The sequence below is a fragment of the Dermacentor andersoni genome, chromosome 5 (genome assembly GCF_023375885.2).
Source record: "Dermacentor andersoni chromosome 5, qqDerAnde1_hic_scaffold, whole genome shotgun sequence".
Lineage (NCBI taxonomy): Eukaryota > Metazoa > Arthropoda > Arachnida > Ixodida > Ixodidae > Dermacentor > Dermacentor andersoni.
This window is the reverse complement of record NC_092818.1, coordinates 148,309,526-148,328,971: the sequence shown is the minus strand read 5'-3', so window position 1 is coordinate 148,328,971 and position 19,446 is coordinate 148,309,526. Positions and strand designations below refer to the sequence as shown.

Sequence of the window (19,446 nt, the reverse complement as noted above, 5' to 3'; positions counted from 1 at the left end):
AGCAGTACAGAGTACTCAACACTGTCATAAGCTTTTGCTATGTCAAGTGTCACTAAAGCGCTAACTTCTTTTCTATGCTGAGCAAGTTGGATGCGGCTTTCCAAATCTACATGCGCACACCAAATGGAGAGACCGGGCCGGAAACCTATTTGACTTGGGCTCAGTAACGAATTTTCAGATATGTGATCCATCATACGATCATATAAAACTCTTTCAATTAGTTTTACCATATTTGACGTAAGAGAGATAGGCCTAATGTTGTCAAGGTTGTAGCCAGCTCCTTGTTTTTTAAGCAGCGGAATAACTTTTGCTGTCCTCCATTCTGGTGGAATCCATGCATTTTTTAGAGAATAATTAACTGCGTTAAGAATGTCATCAGAAGACATTTCAAACAACATTTTTAGCATGGCATTGGAAATGCCGTCAGGGCCTTGTGCTGAGGCAGGCAGAGATCTAAGGACATTAGAGAGCTCTGACACTGTGACTTCCACGAAGTCATCAGCGATCAGCCTTAGGGGCCCATTCGGCAAACGTGATGTTAAGCATTGCGCTAAGCCCTTTCCTATGAATTCTAAAGAAGTAGATAACTCGCGTGGTGAAAGTATTATCGATTCAGTATTCGCTGGTGTTGGTATGAATTTTCTATATCGAAGGAATCTGAACAGAGCTTTCTTGTTGCTGGGCTGAGAGAGGAATTCATGATCTTTTTCGTCATACTCGTGTTTGGCATTCGATACTGTTTTCTTGAACGCAGCAGCTGCGAATTTATAATCACTCCAGTTACTCGGGCACTGATTGTAAAGTAATTTCTTCCACGCGGCTTTTCGTCTTCTATATTCCCGCGTGCAATCCGAATTCCACCAAGGAGAGGTGGTACTTTTGCTTATGTTAACATTAAATTGGGACATTTTAAAGGAACTTTTTACTACTGCGCAAGGCCTCATGGCTTTGATGTCATTGGGTAGCGTTGTCTGGGAATTGAGGGCCGTTTTCAAGATACTATGAAATTTCTGGTAATTGACAAAAGTACGCGTCGGAGACTCCAGGGGAATAACAGGGCAGACAATGTCAAACCTAATCGGTAGATGGTCACTATTTGAAGCGCAGTCGACAGTAGACCAGGAAGTTACGGAAATTCCTGAACTGGCAAATGTTAGATCCAATGCCGATTTAGAAAGACCCTGAATAAAAGTAGCTGACTTCGTGTTTAAGCAACAAAAGTTTTGATTAATTGCCCAGTCGGATAATCGCTTTCCACATGAGTCCGTTTTGAAACCCCAAGACACATGATGCGAATTAAAGGCTCCGGCTATCACAATTTCTTTCCTACAAGAGTTGACAACGGTATCGAGGAAACGAGTATCATGCACGCCTGTGGGAAAATATGTATTAACTAAGGAAAACGGGGAACAACCAGGAATAGTTACATCTATTGCTAGTATCTCACACTCCGTAGACATATACTGGTAGGAAATTTTTACTTTGTGGCATATTTTAGTTGCTAACAAGAAAACAAGTCCTCCGCCTCTCGATGGACGGTCCAATCGAAATAAACGATAATTTTTTATATGAAAATCTTGGCCATTGGAGAGCCAAGTTTCCTGCAAAAGAATAATGTCGGGAGAAAGTTGTGAGCAAGAATATATTAAATCAGTAGCTGCAGAAATAATGGAACGGCAGTTCCACTGTAATACCTTTAGATAACCTGTGATGAATTAATGCCTGCTTTAGAAACTGCTTGCTCTAAAATACTGTCTTTTAAAAAATCTTTCTTCGAAAGGCTGTCTTTCCCGTACTTTGTTGGTTTTGATTGAGGGTCAGAACTGGAAGAGTTAGGATTACAATCTCACTTGGAAAGACTATCTTTCACAAACTTTTTAGTTTTTGAGTGCGAGACAGAGATCGATGAGTTATCGTTAGGTGATCTCGTGCATTTAAGAGTCGGCAGGTCCATTTCTACATCCTGGTTGTTTTCCGACACTGATCCAGAGAAGCATCCGTTGTCGGTCTGCTGAGTGGAAGTTGATGGCCTCGCATTGTCTGCGTCTTGTACAAAATTAGTTGATCAGCATTCGATGTTAGGGTCTGTGTAATAATCTGCGAGCTAGTATTAGAACTTGCTAAAGGACTGAAAAGCTGAATGATTTGTGATGTCAACACTTGAGCTTAAGTCTCCGACAGGTTTGATGTTAGTCGTTCCATAGCTTTTGACAACGCCTTTTCGACCGCTGTCGCAATAGAATCGGAAAAGGCTGAGTCTGCAACCATTTGCGGACGGGCTGTCACTCCTGCATATCCCTTAGACCTCCCCTGGACCTCAACAACAGCATCACGGCGTGAGCAACGTCTCCTTTCAATTAAATCTACAATTTGCATTTCCTGTGATCTTGCAGGACAGTTTGAGTAGTTGGCGGAATGACCACCACCGCAGAGATAACATTTCTCTTCTTTGGAGGAACAATCACTAAAACTGTGGCTGTCTCCACAAGCACGGCAGCGGGGTGCAGATCTGCAGCCTCTGACGCTGTGGCCAAATCGCCAACACTTGTTACATTGCAGAATGCGTGGAGCTAGAGCTTCTACCTTGTAAATTAGGGGCCAGACCTTAATTTCTGTTGGCCGCATCGTTCCAGCACACGTAACTATGACTGACTCTGTTGGTATTTTCTTATTGTCAATCACTCGACTGCACCGGTAAACGGAGATGACACCAGCCACCGAGAACATTTCTAAAATCTCCTCAGGGGTTAAAGTGACGTCCACCCCTCGTACAATGCCTCTAGAGCATGCGAGATGTGGTGGTACGAAACAGATCACCGGATGGGAAGCGAATGTGGAGCAATTCAGCAGTTCTTTGACACAGGTGTGGTCTGGCGAGCAGCAGAGTATGCCACCTCTGCCGAACTGACGGACCTCTGTGATTTGACGGAAATGGGGTGAGGCCTTCTGCAATTCGCCCTGAATCGTTTTTGGGTTTTTCATATTGATCGTGCCTCCGTCGGTCGGCACCATGGCCACAGGAACAGTGCCGGCTCCACTGCGAAGAAAGAACTCAAGCGGCAGCTCCTGAGGAGCTACCGAGGCTGACCACGGGGAAGCCCCGTAGCCAGGTGATGCTACAGACATCAGGCAAGGCTAACACAAAAACACATCAGAAAAAAAAAGTATATATATATAAAGGTTATGTGAAAATACACGCTGACAAAAGAAAATACCACCCGATACTTGACCTAAGCCCCCAAAGCAGGAGAAGCCAGAACCGAGGAACGCGATTCCTACGCGCAGAGCAAGCACAGCACAGCACAGCACGGGAATCAGACAGCGCGCGAAGTCCAGAGCGTCATCTTCTTCCGACCAAGCTGACAACATCTTCTTCGTCGGCGTGTCAGAATATTTGATTCAGGTTATCATGATGCATCAAGGTCTATTATGCTTTCTTTTCTGTGTCTTGTCTGTCTTGTACTGACTGTAGTATCTTTCCCGAAGTTGTTAAAACTATCAGCTTCAATCCTTCAGTAGGACAATGTCCAAGAATCTTCCTGTTTGACGTGTTGGTAATGTGGGATTTGAGAGGACCTTTAATTAATTATGGGGTTTTACGTGCCAAAACCACTTTCTGATTATGAGGCACGCCGTAGTGGAGGACTCCGGAAATTTCGACCACCTGGGGTTCTTTAACGTGCACCTAAATCTAAGTACACGGGTGTTTTCGCATTTCGCCCCCATCGATATGCTGCCGCCGTGGCCGGGATTTGATCCCGCGACCTCGTGCTCAGCAGCCTAACACCATAGCCACTGAGCAACCACGGCGGGTTGAGAGGACCTTTAAACAGAAAGCTTTCTTGCATCAATTTTTTTTATTTCACTCTCTTTGTAAATAAATATTTATGCTGCCATCTTGTGAGGCCGTTAGTGTAATCAAGGATTCGTGCTTTTCGATCTCGATGAATAAGCTTGAAGGTCCCTGATGGGGTACATTCAACGCTGAAGCCAAAACTTTTTTTCTGCAACCAACGTGACACGCCACATGACGCAATGCTAACGTCAAGATTTCAGTGAAAGCGTTTTCCACGTCTATTTGTAGCGCCTAAATATTGAGCAGTTAGCATCGGTTAATCGCGTGATATAATGCAACGTCTCATCTATGTGGCAGTGCCATTGTGACGTTGTTGTTGGCAGTGATTGCGTCGATGCTATAGACGTTCTTTTCTATTAACTTTGCCTACATTGGGGCACGTGCCCTATTTCAGGCTCATCGTTATCATTTTCGTCCACGCATCTACTGTGCGGTTTAGTTTGCTTTCATGAGCATGAAGACCAAGAACTGTACGCTGACACGCTCCCATTTTCTCAAGAAAAATTCCTCATTCGCTACACTACGGCCTGTTAAAAAAATGTAATTAAATTTTGGTGTTTTATGTGGCAGAACCAGAATCTGATTATAAGGTACGCTGTGGTGAGGGACTACAGGTAAAATTTAATAACCTGGGTCTCTTTAACGTGCACCCAATGCACCATACATGGGTGTTTTTACATTTCGCCCCCATGGAAATGCCTCCGCCGTGGCCGGGATTCTTTCCCACGAGCTCGAGCTTGGAAGAGCAACGCCGTAGCCACTATATGCCACCACGGCGGGTGTACTGTTTGTTCTGGCCTCCGAAATACATTCATAGACGATACTACCCTCAGAATCTATGTGAAGGGAAATACGTAGCACTATTTACCTTTAGCTGCAGCTGTCAATTAGCGCAGTGACACTACTTCCTTAAAGTAACCTCGAAACAATAAATTCTGGCAACCGTCAGCCAAGCCTCACTTGACACACTGTTTGTAAGGAAGACTCACTATTATGGTGAAAGAAAGAAAATTATTAACGGTCAGAACGTACTAAAAAGGGGTTAAAAGAATGCAGCTGCCTCCAAGTATACAGACTTTCTTCTTTTTTATTTAAACACATGAACGCTTTCTGTCATACCTACCTTGGAAGAACGGGGTTCTTATAGTACATGCGGTTCATTTGCAAGCAGCCAGAAATAATACACTAGTGTTTTCTTCATTGCTTAGAACGGTTTTATTTCGGGGACGTCTTACCGCGCACAATAAAGAAATAATTTCCTTTATATCCTGAGGGTACTAGGAATTTAACAACGGCTAATAAAGATGAAACGCCGTTTGAACTAATAATGCTCACTGGCATCTATTGTATATGGCACTCCGGTATGGTTGATTTCTATTATGATCCAGACAGAAGACCAACTTCTACCCGCCGAGGTAGCCTAGTGGCTATGGCGTGGTGCTTCTAAGCACAAGATCGCAGGATCAAATCCCAGCCACGGTGGCCGCATATCTAGAAGGGCGAAATGCACAATTGAACGAGTACTGTGCTTTCTGTTCATGTTAAAGAACCCCAGGAGTTCCATATGATTCGGGGTTTTTCACTACGGCGTCTTATAATCAGATCGTAGTCTTGACACGTAAAACCCCAGGATTTTTTAAGGCCAGCTTCTATGCATTTTCTAGAGCATGTTATTCGTTTTATAGACGTGATGAAAACGTAGGATATTTCTCTGACATGGCTGACCAGGGTAGAAACTCTGGCAGCATTAAAATAACTTTAAATGTCAATGCAGATGGCGACATCATGAGTGTTTTAGGCGTTGCCTGTGTGGAGTGCCTACTACGTCGTCTTCATTGGTAAACATATTTGTATGTTATTCATTTTCTGACTTGCTGAAAGCTGGCAACAAGAACAAAAAAATCACTACCCAAGCACTTCGTACAGAAGATTAACCAGCGAAGCTGAAACGTGCGGCCCCGGTGTTTATCACTAGGTTAATCCGGATGGTTCATTAAACGACGGCTTGGTAGGGTGCCGGATCCTCGGTGCGCAGTTGCTGCTTGCGCGCGGCTGCACGAGCCTGTTCTTGTGTGGAGGCTGCAGTATCGGCACGGCATAGACGGGCTCGTTCGCAGTTCTGCTCGTGGCGTTGCTGATCGAAAGCTTCCTACTACTCAGGAGTACGTATGACGCATGGCCTATCCATTTCTGAGCCGGAGAGAAACTGCTACGCGTGCGCTTGGCTGCGACGGAAGGCAACTGCGTCACCATTGGCGCAGCCAATCGCGCGCCTTTCTCCGTTATTTTTTTTCGTGCATGCACATGGGGTTGAGCCGGAGGAGTTTTCGCCGCACAGGCGACAGACGGACGGACGGACGAATCACACTGCTAGCATATACAGCGTCGCTGTAAAACGAAGTGCGTTAGCACAGTTGTTAGCGAGCCCGGCTCCTAAATGTGCTTTGCAACGAAGGCATCGATTCAAAACCCAGTGGTGGCGGCAGTGGGCAACGTTTTCTTTTGTGTTATTTTTCTCCACCCAAGAGCGTTGGTGAAGTTGGGGATGACAAGGCTGCCTGACGACGAAATATAACATCGGTTAACATCAGCGTAACGCAATGGACGGATACACGGCCGCACAACGCAAAGCCAGTTTCGATCCCTCAATTGCGATCGCATGCAGGGAAATAGAAGCTGACGAACAATATTTTGGAAGCTATGGCCTTTGAGGGGAGAAGAAAATCATGCATGAGTGCACCAACAACTCTACATAGAAAAGGAAAAAGGGCACCTGTGCAAAACCAGTTGATCAGCCTAAAAATGAACTATCGATGGGACAGGAAATATGAATTGCACTGGTTTTTCCTTTTTTGCTATTAAATGTGAACACGTTGCTGAACACCCATTTGCTAGTCCACCAGTGTGTCACGTGTGTTGTCTCCTTTTGTGCATATCAAAGTGTTCTACTGGAAAGCGAATGTTCTGTTATTGCGTTACTAGTTATAATATCACGTGACCTTATTGTGGAATGTCGCAATTTAAAATAAAACAGGTTTAATGTCACCATAATACCTTATACACAAGCTTTCATATTTGAAGACTGATAGTATAACTTGTAAATTCCAAACCTTTCAATCTCCGCCATGCCACGGGATATCGTAGCCATGCTAGTAAAGGGCATGCTAATTCTTAAATTCGTAAACTAATGCAATGGTATGTGTTCTATTTACTTTCTTTTCTGCATATTAGGCCACATAATCTTCTTCATATCGAAGGCAGTGATAAGAATCGAAAATTGTTTGCCTTAATTCTAATCTGCTGGAGCTTTCGTAACAATGCGCTTTAGAAAATAGAAACCAACAAAGGTCTTGCGTAGAACCCTGGTTGGCTTGCGCAAGAATTTGACATCTACTCACTCTGTTAAACCGAGTAATTCTCTCAGACGACTTCCAAAGCTAAGGACTGAAACACGAGGGCTTTCACAATAATTAGGTTAGTTCAAGAATTCTTCGCTGGAAGATTAAGGTTCGTGAAGGTATACAGTCTACTGGGGCGAATAGCATTAAGACTATAGTATGGGAGCAAAAATCGTGAGAACACAACAGACACGAGGCAGTTAATGTTGTACAAGAATAATAAACCAACCAAATTTAATAGTGAACGGAATAGCATGTGCTCACGTGTTGAAACTACAGACCTGAATCGTTCTGCTCGGGATTACCTATCAGTCACCGTTCATGGTATGACGGAGTCGAATCTGCAGTTCTATTGGCTATAAATGTGAATGAAAGCAGCAGGGTAACAGATACTACGTGCGAAGATAATAAAACAGTCGAGCTATTTTATACCAGTGTGGATGGGATCCTGGCATAATATCACTTCATCTAGCATCCATTCGTCATGTGCATCATTGCCTCTACGTGTTGCTGCAGTGGCAAGCGTTCCCTCAGCTGATCAGGTTATGCAAAAGCATACAAAAAGTAATTCAGACATGGGCAAGACCCCGATTGAAAGAGTGCTGCTTCTGGGCCAAATTGGAAATTAATATGTACAGAGAGAGATGGACATGGAAGAAAGGCGAGGATGATAAGCAAGGTTTCGGTTGGTTGGCTACCCTATGCGTAAGGCAGGGAAAAGAAAGCTAATGTTGAATTCCAATGGCGGAGTCGAAGTGGCCGACGGACTCCGCGAGGGAGCACTCGACTCTGGCGTAGAGCAACGCCTCCAAAGCCGCGAGTGAAACACAACCTGCGCCGCCGGAGAAAGGCGGAAGCGGAACTTCTATCGCCGAGTTACCCAGGATTCCTTGGGTGTTGTCATTTCCTTCCGCTGTTTGCTCCCAGCACCGCCGCACCGGTCACTTGTCTCGTCAGCGCCGTTCACCTGTTGTTTCTTTAAAAGTGCGGAATGAATATCTCGCCAAGCGTGCAGCGGCTTTTGCTTCCTCGCGAGTCATGACCCGTGGCGCCTCCCAGCAGACAAACGGTGTAAAGAAAATACGTCACGCAGAGTTCCGGTTCACTCCGCCGATTTTGGCGGAGCATCTTTTTCTGCTCCACGGAGTGACTCCCGCTCTGAATCCACACCGACTCTCTCATTGGACCACCTTACTCCCGCCCTCACTTTGTCGTTGGAACAAACTTGCTCCGAAACGAGCAGAAAAACTTGCTCCGACTCCGCCATTGGAATTCAACATAAGAAAGAAGGAGAAGAGTCATCGCACACGCCCTCGCAAATTAATGTTCCCTCACAATCGCTTATGTAGCCTTCAAGAAGCGCATTAATGTTCTCGTGGCCTTGTGCATATCATAGGTCTGCAGCCAGAGTCCACGGTGTGCTAGAAAATAAAGACAGAGTGAGGCATCCCAAGACATATACAGTGCTCATGGTTTTCTGTCTCTCTCTCTCTCTCTCTCTCTCTGTGTGTGTGTGTGTGTGTGTGTGTGTGTGTGTGTGTGTGTGTGTGTGTGTGTGTGTGTGTGTGTGTGTGTGTGTGTGTGTGTGTGTGTGTGTGTGTGTGTGTGTGTGTGTGTGTGTGTGTGTTACTCAGCTCTTGTGTTCTTCCGCACCTCCTGCATCCTACGTGGATTAAATTGAATCAAAGAACGCTAGCGTTGTCGAATAAGCCGCAATAGTAAAGGTGGTTGTGAAACCCTTTTATGTCTTTCACGGAATAGTTCTGCGGAAACTAGTTGCGGAAACCTCAGAGAGAATTGGCGAAGATTAAAGAAATTTCTCAGCGAAATGTCTACAGATATATACCTTCAATAAGTCCTGCGTAAAGTAAAAGTGAAAGTTGAAATCAGCTAGCGCAAGAAAATGGGTAATTGGAGATCGTTTGGATAGCCCTTCGTCCAGCAGTTGAAATAAAAATAGGCTGGTGGTGGTGGCGGTGGTGCTGCTGCTGCTGCCTCTGATGATGATGATGATGATGATGATGATGATGATGATGATGATGATGATGATCACGACGGCGATGATCATAATGAAAGTAAAGCGAGCGAATAAAAAGACTTACAGGACATGTGGAACAACACGGGTACGCTAGCTTACGCATCCCTCTTTTCCCCAGTTTGCTTTACGTAAGATTTATCACTAGAACACATTTATATTGAACGTCAATTCAAATGCAGGCTGGCTTTTATGAAAACCGATCACCATTCATTGTATACAATAAGAATCACTACTACTTTTCTCATCTGTCGCAGACAGTGGTTGACATTTTTGAAACCTTAAACATAAAGCTGACTGCTGCAAATGTACCGATCTTTAGTTATTAACCTCAGAGCTGAGCTCCTATTTTCTAGGTGTGCGTTTGCAACAACAATAAAAAAAGCACATGCTTGAAGACATTCCTAATAGCCTGGGAGTGCATCACGCAACATGTAGCTGTCAAAATTGTGAGAACTGCGCAGAGGTGGCTCATCAACCGCTTCTCCGTACCACAGGAATGAAACCACAGATTTATTTAATAGACTATGGGGCCTACAGGCGTGAAAAATTATTGCCCATTATATTGATGAAATGTTTCCCTCTTGCAGGAAATCAGAACTGCAAATGAAGTGCGAATGCGACAAAGAGTGGGAAAACCACAATCCTCTCTTACTTTTTCAGAGGATACCCAGCCCCAGGACTCTTCGATGATGTCGATCTTCAAATATTGGACAACATCTTATGGAGCTACGACCGACGCATCACCCCTGGTCACCATTTAAGTGAGCTAAGTTCCCATATCAAAACTTTCTGTATGATCTGCAAAATAGCCAAGATAGACATAAATATTGCGTTTACATTTCAGGTGATAGCAGCATCTAAATTTTTTCTGTCCATATGCGGAAGGCTCTCTTGCAGTCATTAAATATTCATAAACGCTCCATCCTCAGCGCTTACCTCCATATGTGTTTATCTGAAAAAAAAAAAAACATGCATGAGTTTATTGTTATATTGGGGCAGTTGGCACCCACCTGAGAAGTTGCATCGAAAATAGGTATGCACTGTTTTCATATGATATCATTTGCTTCCCACTGCTTTCATGGTCAATATAATGCGCCTTTATGGCTTTATGGTGATGATTGTGATAGAATATATTTCCATTTTTAGTGACAAGTATTTCCTTTGTATTATACACTCTGATACATTGTCTTCCAGGAACAACAAAAAAAAGGAACATGGCGCTCTTTGGCCATACTTGCCCTTGCGCCATTAAACATCAAACATTCATTCATTCCAGGAACAACAGCAAAATTTATTGGGTAGGCTTATTTTTTGGGCCTACTTTCCTAGAGCTTAGTATGTCTCAGAAAAAATTCCCCTATGACGTGAAATTATATTTCAAATGCGGCTGGTGGGTTCTCAAAACCAAGATTGATCTTCTTTCAAGTCTTACCATGGCCGAGTCGAGCCTACAAAGAAATATAGAATTACACTTCAAATTTTATTGTATTTTTTACAGAAGGCCGCGTATGCATTAGCCTGCTACGATGCGTTTCTTCCAACAGGTACTAACACTGTGTTCGCTTTAAGGTAGCAACTGAAAGTACGCCAAATTTAGAAACGACGAATGTGCCAGCGAGTCAGCATGATCCCAGGAAAGCTTTACCAAGATCTTCCTAAATCTGTTTTCGTTTAGGCTTAAGACTATCTCTAGTTATACTTTCTTTTTTGCCTATACTGAAAACCTCTGACTACTATCGTTGAGGGTTTCTCGATTTAGGTCAACATTTCCTTCTTCAGTGCTCAAAGCATGGTAGTGAGTGTTCCCTGAGCGACGGTGACACTAAGGCTGGGTCTCCGTGTTTAGATGAGCTACGCTATGCGATTGTTATCTAAAATGGGTTACAAGAGCAACAATTTAATTTCGGCGAGTTGCTTCATCTTGAAGGCATAGTGAAACACCCTGATAGGACGAGAGGAAGAAAAAAATGTACAGAACAAGTGCAGCACTAATTCTGTTGCGCCTGTTCTTGGTACCCGTCTCGTCGTGCTGCTTAAGCATACTTTCAAGGTATGAGTATATCTCTGCGTTCTTTAGTGTGGATCAGAAAGTGCTACTGGTTCATACCAATTTAAATCTAACGTAAGAGGTCCTTTCACCAAGCAAGCGCCTGTAGACGCGAAAGCACCCTGTGTACAATACCAGACCCTACTTTGCCCCACGCTGCCCTTGGTTGTCCAATTCACTCATACGATCCCTTCGAAAGAAACAAACGTCAACCATTCAATGAAAACTTAAAATTGCGGTATAAAAGATACTTCAACACGTTAGCCATGCTTTTAAAGAATGCTAAACGAAATTGTTCTGAATAGGAACTTCAACTCTATAAATGTGATACAAAGAGAAAATGGCAGCTCCTAAACGAATTTTTTAACTCTACCATCCCACGCAGCATATGGGTGCATGTTCGTTTTAACGCTACCCTCACCACTTCCAGTGATGTATCCAATGCTTTTAACGATCACTTTTTCGTCTGATTTCCCCGCCTCTCCCTCTTTCTGCTATGCACATCCGTTTACATGTACTTCCCAGTCCTTTTTCTTCTTTTTACTTGTGCCTTCGAGATCCGTTCGATTAGTCTGTGATTAAAAGCTACCGGACCTGCGTTAGAGAACGTTCACTCAAAACATTAAATCGAGGATGCTTCCTTGCCCCCGTTCTAAGCCACATCTTTGAGCGCTGTTTTAAAACTGGTGTCTTCCCCGAAAGATTCAAGTGGGCAAGAGTAGTGCCTGTGTTTAAGAAAGGTGATCAACTTAACATCGAAAATTATAGGTACATCTCCGTGCTTCCTCTCGTGGATAAAATCTTGGAACTAATCGAAGTAAGGCTACCTAAATACTTATGAAAATTTAACATACTTTCTTCAGGTCAGTTTGACTTTAGGGCTGGTCTGTCCACTGATACAGCAGTGGCGTGTTTCACTGAAAAAAATAAACCATTGATAATGGCAACATCACAGTATCTATTTTTACTGACTTTTCAAAAGCATTTGACAGCATCGACCATTTATCTTTTTTGTAAACTAGAGTACTATGGAATGACAGGTCTTGCACTGTCGCTATTAGAAAGCTTTCTTCCTAATAGATTTCATGTCATCTCTATCAACAACTGTACTTCTAGTCATATCCGTTATAATAGAGGTGTTCCACAAGGTTCGATTTTAGGTCCCTTGTTGTTTTTCGTCTATGTTAACTACTTACCGCTATGCCTTGACTTTTCTTCCTGTTTACGCTGATGACACGGCTATATTTTCTCATAATTTTGATTCTGCAACTCTCGTATCTAATATTCAAGCTGACTTAACCTTTCTCGAAGAATGGTTCAACTCTAATAGACTTCTGATTAATCCGCCAAAAACTAGTTTCATGCTTTTTCATACGCCCATCAAAAAACTGCTAACTATTCCCTGGCTCTATGTAAACTCTGTAGCCATTCATTGAAGTTTGAAGTTTCACCAACGTATCAATTCCGTTTTTAAAAACATTTCAGTTAGAATTAAGGCTTTTGTAATATCGATACAAAGCGCTTTAGCATAAAGACTCTAAAAGCGCTGTATTTCGCATTCATACACAGTCATCTAAGTTATTGCATTACATTATCGGGTAAATAATATTCACTTCAAATTCGGCCTCTGAAGGGACTGCAAAAGAGCTGTGTAAACAGCTTGACAGAGGTCCAAGTAGCTGTTACAAGGCATATATAGCGAAACGGCAAAAACGAGATACTTAACAATAGGTGAAATGAAAATTTAAGCACAATGTTATGGAGATGTTGGGAGTATAGACAGGCTGTATTTACAATATATTGACACGTGAACTCGTTTATCTTTTACGGGTGAGCGCTTTTGACATCTAAGAAATGTAATCACTCAGCGCAGGACGCGTCTACATGTATTGGAAATTTCTAGAATGTTATCGATGCTTCTGTCCGCTGTCTGCTGTCGCCGAACCTTGTGCAATATGATTGCATGTATGCGCGACACGAATGGTGTAGAAGTTTGTGGAAGGCACGCGGGTCCCAGCGATTACTCTGGAACATTCGACGACTGATCTATAAAAGCCGACGCACTTGACCCACTCATCAGATTTTGATGATCGCCGACTGTGTTCGCCGTTGTCGCCGTTCTTTAGGTGTAGCCTGTTTTTGTGGGCCCAGGTTCGCCCAATAAAAGTTAGTTTCGTATTTCACAGCATTGCTACTGTGTTCTTCATACGTCACTCCACATGACAATATTTACAAGGAGAGTCAATGTGGTTGAGATGGCTGACCAGCAACAATACGCAGCAGCCAGCCGTCTCGCGATCATTTTCCTTTCTCTTCTTTTATCCTTCCGTACAATATATGCTGATAAACAAAGTCAACAAATAAAAATAATTTAAAAGAAAAGAAAAGGAGTGCGTCATCAATACAAAAACAGAAATACGATGTCCATATGCAATATATATAATTGACACAACAAAAATTTATTACACCGCTTTTACAAAAAAAATTCTCGAAGCTGAGATTTCGACATGTATTGCGTTTCTTTGTATATGTTCAGAAGTAAAGACTGTGTTGCAGAATTTGTAGTTGTAATCTGCGCGATAACTTGGGAGAAACCACATGTCTGTGCAGCGTGTATTTAACGCAGGCCTGTGTCGCCGTTGCTTCTAAGAAATGCCTAAATATTTTATTTGAATGATAAAAAAACGCCAGAACACGATAGTCATACATAGTTTTTACAGGAATTATGCTGAAGTTTTGAAAAGCGCTCACACTAGATTCACAATATTCAAAGTTTGCAGTCTGTTGTATGACTTTTGTTCGTGATGTTCGAACATTCTTATGTTCGTTTTAGTCATTGTTAGCCAGGACAAACTACAGCAATTCGAGAAGCAATCAGTGCATAATATATTTTAATTTTAGTGCTTAACGAAGCGCACGACATTGTGACATCGCACCATTGATGGACGCAAGATTTTTACATAGGTTTAAAATGTATGAATCCCTTGTAAGATTCGAAGATAGTGTTGCGCCGAATAAAATGCGTTCCTCAACTATTTCAATGTCATCATTTCCACATCTAATGACGCGCACTAACCTCATAGCCTTGTTTCTGGCTCGAAAAAATGTAACTGTTGTTTTTGTAGGATTTATTTAAATCGAGTTTGATGAGGACCAGCTGACAAGCTTGTTAAGTATAGATTGCAATCAACTGCCATTTTGGTCGCGTCAGGACCAGAAAGAAGCACGGTGCAATCATCTCCATATATAAGGAACTTTACTGTCGAAACAATGTAAATTATGCTATTTGTAGAAACATTAAATAGAAGCGGTTCCAACACGCTTCATTGCGGTGTATCTGTCGTTATTGTTAGTATCGATGACTTGTGCGTGCCGCTACATACATACTGGCTTCTGTTGGAAAGGTAAGATCTAACTAAAGATAAAGGCTTACCACGTGCTCCACATATCGATAGGTTATGTGCTAAAATTTTATGGTCGAGTGAATAAAACACCTTGCTAAAGTCTATGAATAAAGCTAGAGTTATTAATTGCATTTGGATATGCATTAGTACGTGTTCTTTCAATTCTAATAATGCTGATTCCGTTGATAGTCCCTTACGAAAACCATGTTGATTCTGAAAAAAAGCTGTATCCTTTGAAAAACGTTGAGCCGATAATGCAAAGTTTTTCAATGGCTTTAGCAAAGATAGGTATGATCAATATCGGTCAGTAATTTTTAGGCCCGTTTTTGCATCCGTCTTTATATACAACACACACTCTTGATCTTTCCACTGCATTTGGGAATTCAGCTAATTCTATCGACAAATTATATGTGTATGTAAGTACGGGCACTAGGTATCCAAGTATTGTTTTGATTGGCCTAATTTGGGGGTTGCCGATATCTAGGGCTCTCGTATTCTTCAGAGGTATGGAAGTCCTATAAATTTCAGCTTCGTTTGTGGGATGAAGGCACATACTTTCGGTGCAGGTATTGGCCAAGTCATTGGCGAGAAGGGAGTTTGAAGCAGGAGTGCTATTTCCAATAAAATGCTTATTGGAAAATTCTGCCAGCGCATTACCAGTATACACTCTGTTCTCGTGCATTGTTATTTCTGGAGCCGCATTTTTTCTTTCATGGCCTAAAACTTTATTTACAGCATTCCATGCTGCGCAGGAGTCTTTGTTCGAAATGTTACCAAAATATTTTCGTAATAAGTTGCCTTAGCCCGGCCGTAGTACCGAATTGAGCTTATTTCCAACTTCTTTGAACGTGTTCAGTGCAGTCGGACATCTTTTCTTTAATGAAGTGTGAAACAGCTTATTTTTGTGATTTATTCCCTATTGTGGCAATGTTACCCACGGTTTTCTTATTTTTCCGGGTGGTCTAGAAGTTTTAAAAGTCATATGCGTCACGTAAATGTTCATAAATGTCTAGAAATTTCAAATATGCGTCATTTACATTTGTTTTTTCATATGCGAAAGACCAATCTTGCCAATACATATTAAATTTGAAAGCCTCTAACGCATCATGGGAGATACACCGAACAGTAACTGAGTCGCACTGACGTTTTGCAGTTTTCTCCGGAGCACCATAACACAGAAAAATTTGACAATGGTCGCTAATTTCCCATGCTAATGTACCAGCATTACGAATAGTCGTTTCGCGCTTCGTCGTTAGCAAGTTTCGAGCGAACGAAGTAGACATCGTTACTCGAATAGGTATTTTAATTAAATTTACAAAGCCTGATGAAGGTGGCCGCGTAATAAGGTCACGTACAGTAGGTGTGTCATCAAGAACATATATGTTGAATTCACCACCACAAATTATAGTAAAGTTATTCGAGAGAGCGTATTCCAAGAATGCTTCAAAATAATTCATAAACAATATTAGGTTGCTGTTTGGAGGGCGATACACCACAGTAGCTAGCTCAAAACTGTTCGTTACACAAAAATCCGTAGTCATCGGTTCTTTCGAATGAAAATACTTCATCATCATCATCATCATCATCCTGGTTACACCCACTGCAGGGAGAAGGCATCTCCCATACTTCTCCAACTACCCCGGCCATGTACTAATTGTGGCCATGTTGTCCCTGCAAAGTTCTTAACGTCATCCGCCCACCTAACTTTCTGCCGTCCCCTGCTACGCTTCCCTTCTCTTGGAATCCAGTCCCTAACCCTTAATGACCATCGGCTATATTCTCTCTTCATTACATGTCCTGCCCATGCCCATTTCTTTTCTTGATTTCAACTAAGATGTCATTCACTCGCGTGTGTTCCTTTACCCAATCTGCTATTTTCTTATCTCTTAACGTTACACACATCATTCTTCTTTCCATAGCTCGTTGCGTCGTCCTCAATTTAAGCAGAACTCTTTTCATCAGCCTCCAGGTTTCTGCTCCATACGTGAGTACTGGTAGGACACAACTGTTACGTACTTTTCTCTAGAGGGATAATGGCAACCTGCTGTTCATCATCTGAGAATGCCTGCCAACCGCACCCCAGCCCATTCTTATTCTTCTGGTTATTTCAGTCTCATGATCCGGATCCACAGTCACTACCTGCCCTAAGTAGATGTATTCCCTTACCACTTCCAGTGCCTCGCTACCTATCGTAAACTGCTGTTCCCTTCCGAGACTGTTAAACATTACTTTAGTTTTCTCCAGATTAATTTTCAGACCCACCCTTCTGCTTTGCCTCTCCAGATTAGTGAGCATGCATTGCAATTGGTCTCCTGAGTTACTAAGCAAGGCAATACCATCAGCGAATTTCAAGTTGCTAAGGTATTCTCCATCAACTTTTATCCCTAATTCTTCCCACTCCAAGTCTCTGAATACCTCCTGCAAACGCGCTGTGAATAGCATTGGAGAGATTGTATCTCCCTGTCCAACGCTTTTCGATATTGGGATTTTGTCGCTTTCTTTATGGAGGACTACGATGGTTGTGGAGCCGCTTTAAATATCTTTCAGTATTTTTACATATGGCTCATCTACACCCTGATTCCGTAATGCATCCATGACTGCTGAGGTTTCGACTGAATCAAACGCTTTTTCGTAATCAATGAAAGCTATATATAAGGGTTGGTTATATTCCGCACATTTCTCTATCACCTGATTGATAGTGTGAATATGGTCTATTGTTGAGTAGCCTTTATGGAATCCTGCCTGGTCCTTTGGTTGACAGAAGTCTAAGGTGTTCCTGATTCTATTTGCGATTACCTTAGTAAAGACTTTGTATGCAACGGACAGTAAGCTGATCGGTCTAATGTTTTTCAACGCTTTGGCGTCCCCTTTCTTATGGATTAGGATTATGTTAGCGTTCTTCCAAGATTCCGGCACGCTCTACGTTATGAGGCATTGTGTATATAGGGGGGCCAGTCTTTCTAGAACAATGTTCCCACCATCCTTCAACAAATCTGCTGTTACCTGATCCTCCCCAACTGCCTTCCCCCTTTGCATAGCTCCCAAGGCGTTCTTTACTTCTTCCGGCGTTACTTGTGGGATTTCAAATTCCTCTAGACTATTCTCTCTCACATTATCGTCGTAGGTGCTACTGGTACTGTACAAATCACTATAGAACTCTTCAGCCACTTGAACTATCTCATCCACATTAGTAATGGTATTGCCGGCTTTGTCTCTTAGCGCATACATCTGATTCTTGCCTATTCCTAGTTTCTTCTTCACTGCTTTTAGGCTTCCTCCGTTCCTGAGAGCATGTTCTATTCTATCCATATTATAGTTCCTTATGTCAGCTGTCTTACGCTTGTTGATTACCTTAGAAAGTTCTGCCAGTTCTATTCTAGCTGTAGGGTTAGAGGCTTTCATACATTGGCGTTTCTTGATCAGATCTTTCGTCTCCTGCAACAGCTTACTGGTATCCTGTCTAACGGAGTTACCGCCGACTTCTATTGCACGAACCTTAATGATGCCCACAAGATTGTCGTTCATTGCTTCAACACTAAGGTCCTCTTCCTGAGTTAAAGCCGAATACCTGTTCTGTAGCTTGATCTGGAATTCTTCTATTTTACCTCTTACCGCTAACTCATTGATCGGCTTTTTATGCACCAGTTTCTTCCGTTCCCTCCTCAGGTCTAGACTAATTCGAGCTCTTATCATCCTATGGTCACTGCAGCGCACCTTGCTGAGCACGTCTACATGTTGTATGATACCAGGGTTAGCGCAGAGTATCAAGTCTATTTCATTTCTTAGCTCACCGTTCGGGCTCCCCCACGTCCACTTTCGGCTTTCCCGCTTGCAGAGGAAGGTATTCGTTATCCGCATATTATTCTGTTCTGCAAATTCTAGTAATAACTCTCCCCTGCTATTCCTAGAGCATATGCCATATTCCCCCACTGACTTGTCTCCAGCCTGCTTCTTGCCTACCTTGGCATTGAAGTCGTCCATCAGTATAATGTATTTTGTTTTGACTTTACCCATCGCCGATTCCACGTCTTTATAAAAGCTTTCGACTTCCTGGTTATCATGACTGGATGTAGGGGCGTAGACCTGTACTACGTTCAATTTGTACCTCTTATTAAGTTTCACAAGAAGACCTGCCACCCTCTCGTTAATGCTATAGAATTCCTGTATGTTACCAGCTATATCCTTATTATTCAGGAATCCGACTCCTAGTTCTCGTCTCTCCGCTAAGCCCCGGTAGCACAGGACGTGTGCGCTTTTCAGCCCTGTATATGCTTCTTTTGTCTTCCTAACCTCACTGAGCCCTACTATATCCCATTTACTACCCTCTAATTCCTCCAATAACACTGCTAGACTCGCCTCACTAGATAACGTTCTAACGCTAAAGGTTGCCAGGTTCAAATTGCAATGGCGGCCTGTCCGGAGCAAGGGATTCTTAGCACCAAATCTTCGTGTTATCAAAATGCTTCGTGTTATACTAAATCTTTCAAATGCCTATCTAACAGAAAAAAAGTCTTTTTCGCACAGCTAAGCGGATGCAAAGCCAGGCTAAAGGGTCTGCTTACAAAGAAAGTGCCTCAGCGTACTCACCTACGATAAAGAATGCAAAATTTTCTTTTTTCAATGATACCCTTCCAAACATGCTAATAAATTATCCAAGAAGCTTCTGGAATGTAGTAAGGCCTAGTGAATCGAATATTATATCA

The 19,446-nt window shown here is 42.6% G+C and overlaps 2 protein-coding genes across 4 annotated transcripts in view; one reads left to right on the top strand and one right to left on the bottom strand.

Annotated features, from left to right (window-relative positions):
* LOC126531390 (cell adhesion molecule 4-like) overlaps positions 1–19,446 on the bottom strand; it is a 545,870-nt gene that overhangs the window by 343,394 nt on the left and 183,030 nt on the right. The window lies entirely within an intron of this gene.
* LOC126531387 (glycine receptor subunit alphaZ1-like) overlaps positions 1–19,446 on the top strand; it is a 243,160-nt gene that overhangs the window by 159,245 nt on the left and 64,469 nt on the right. For all 3 annotated transcript variants that reach the window (XM_050178895.3, XM_055071135.2, XM_055071134.2), the window contains exon 2: positions 9,953–10,053. In XM_050178895.3, the coding sequence (XP_050034852.1) occupies positions 9,953–10,053 (101 nt within the window). The remainder of the gene's footprint in view (positions 1–9,952; positions 10,054–19,446) is intronic.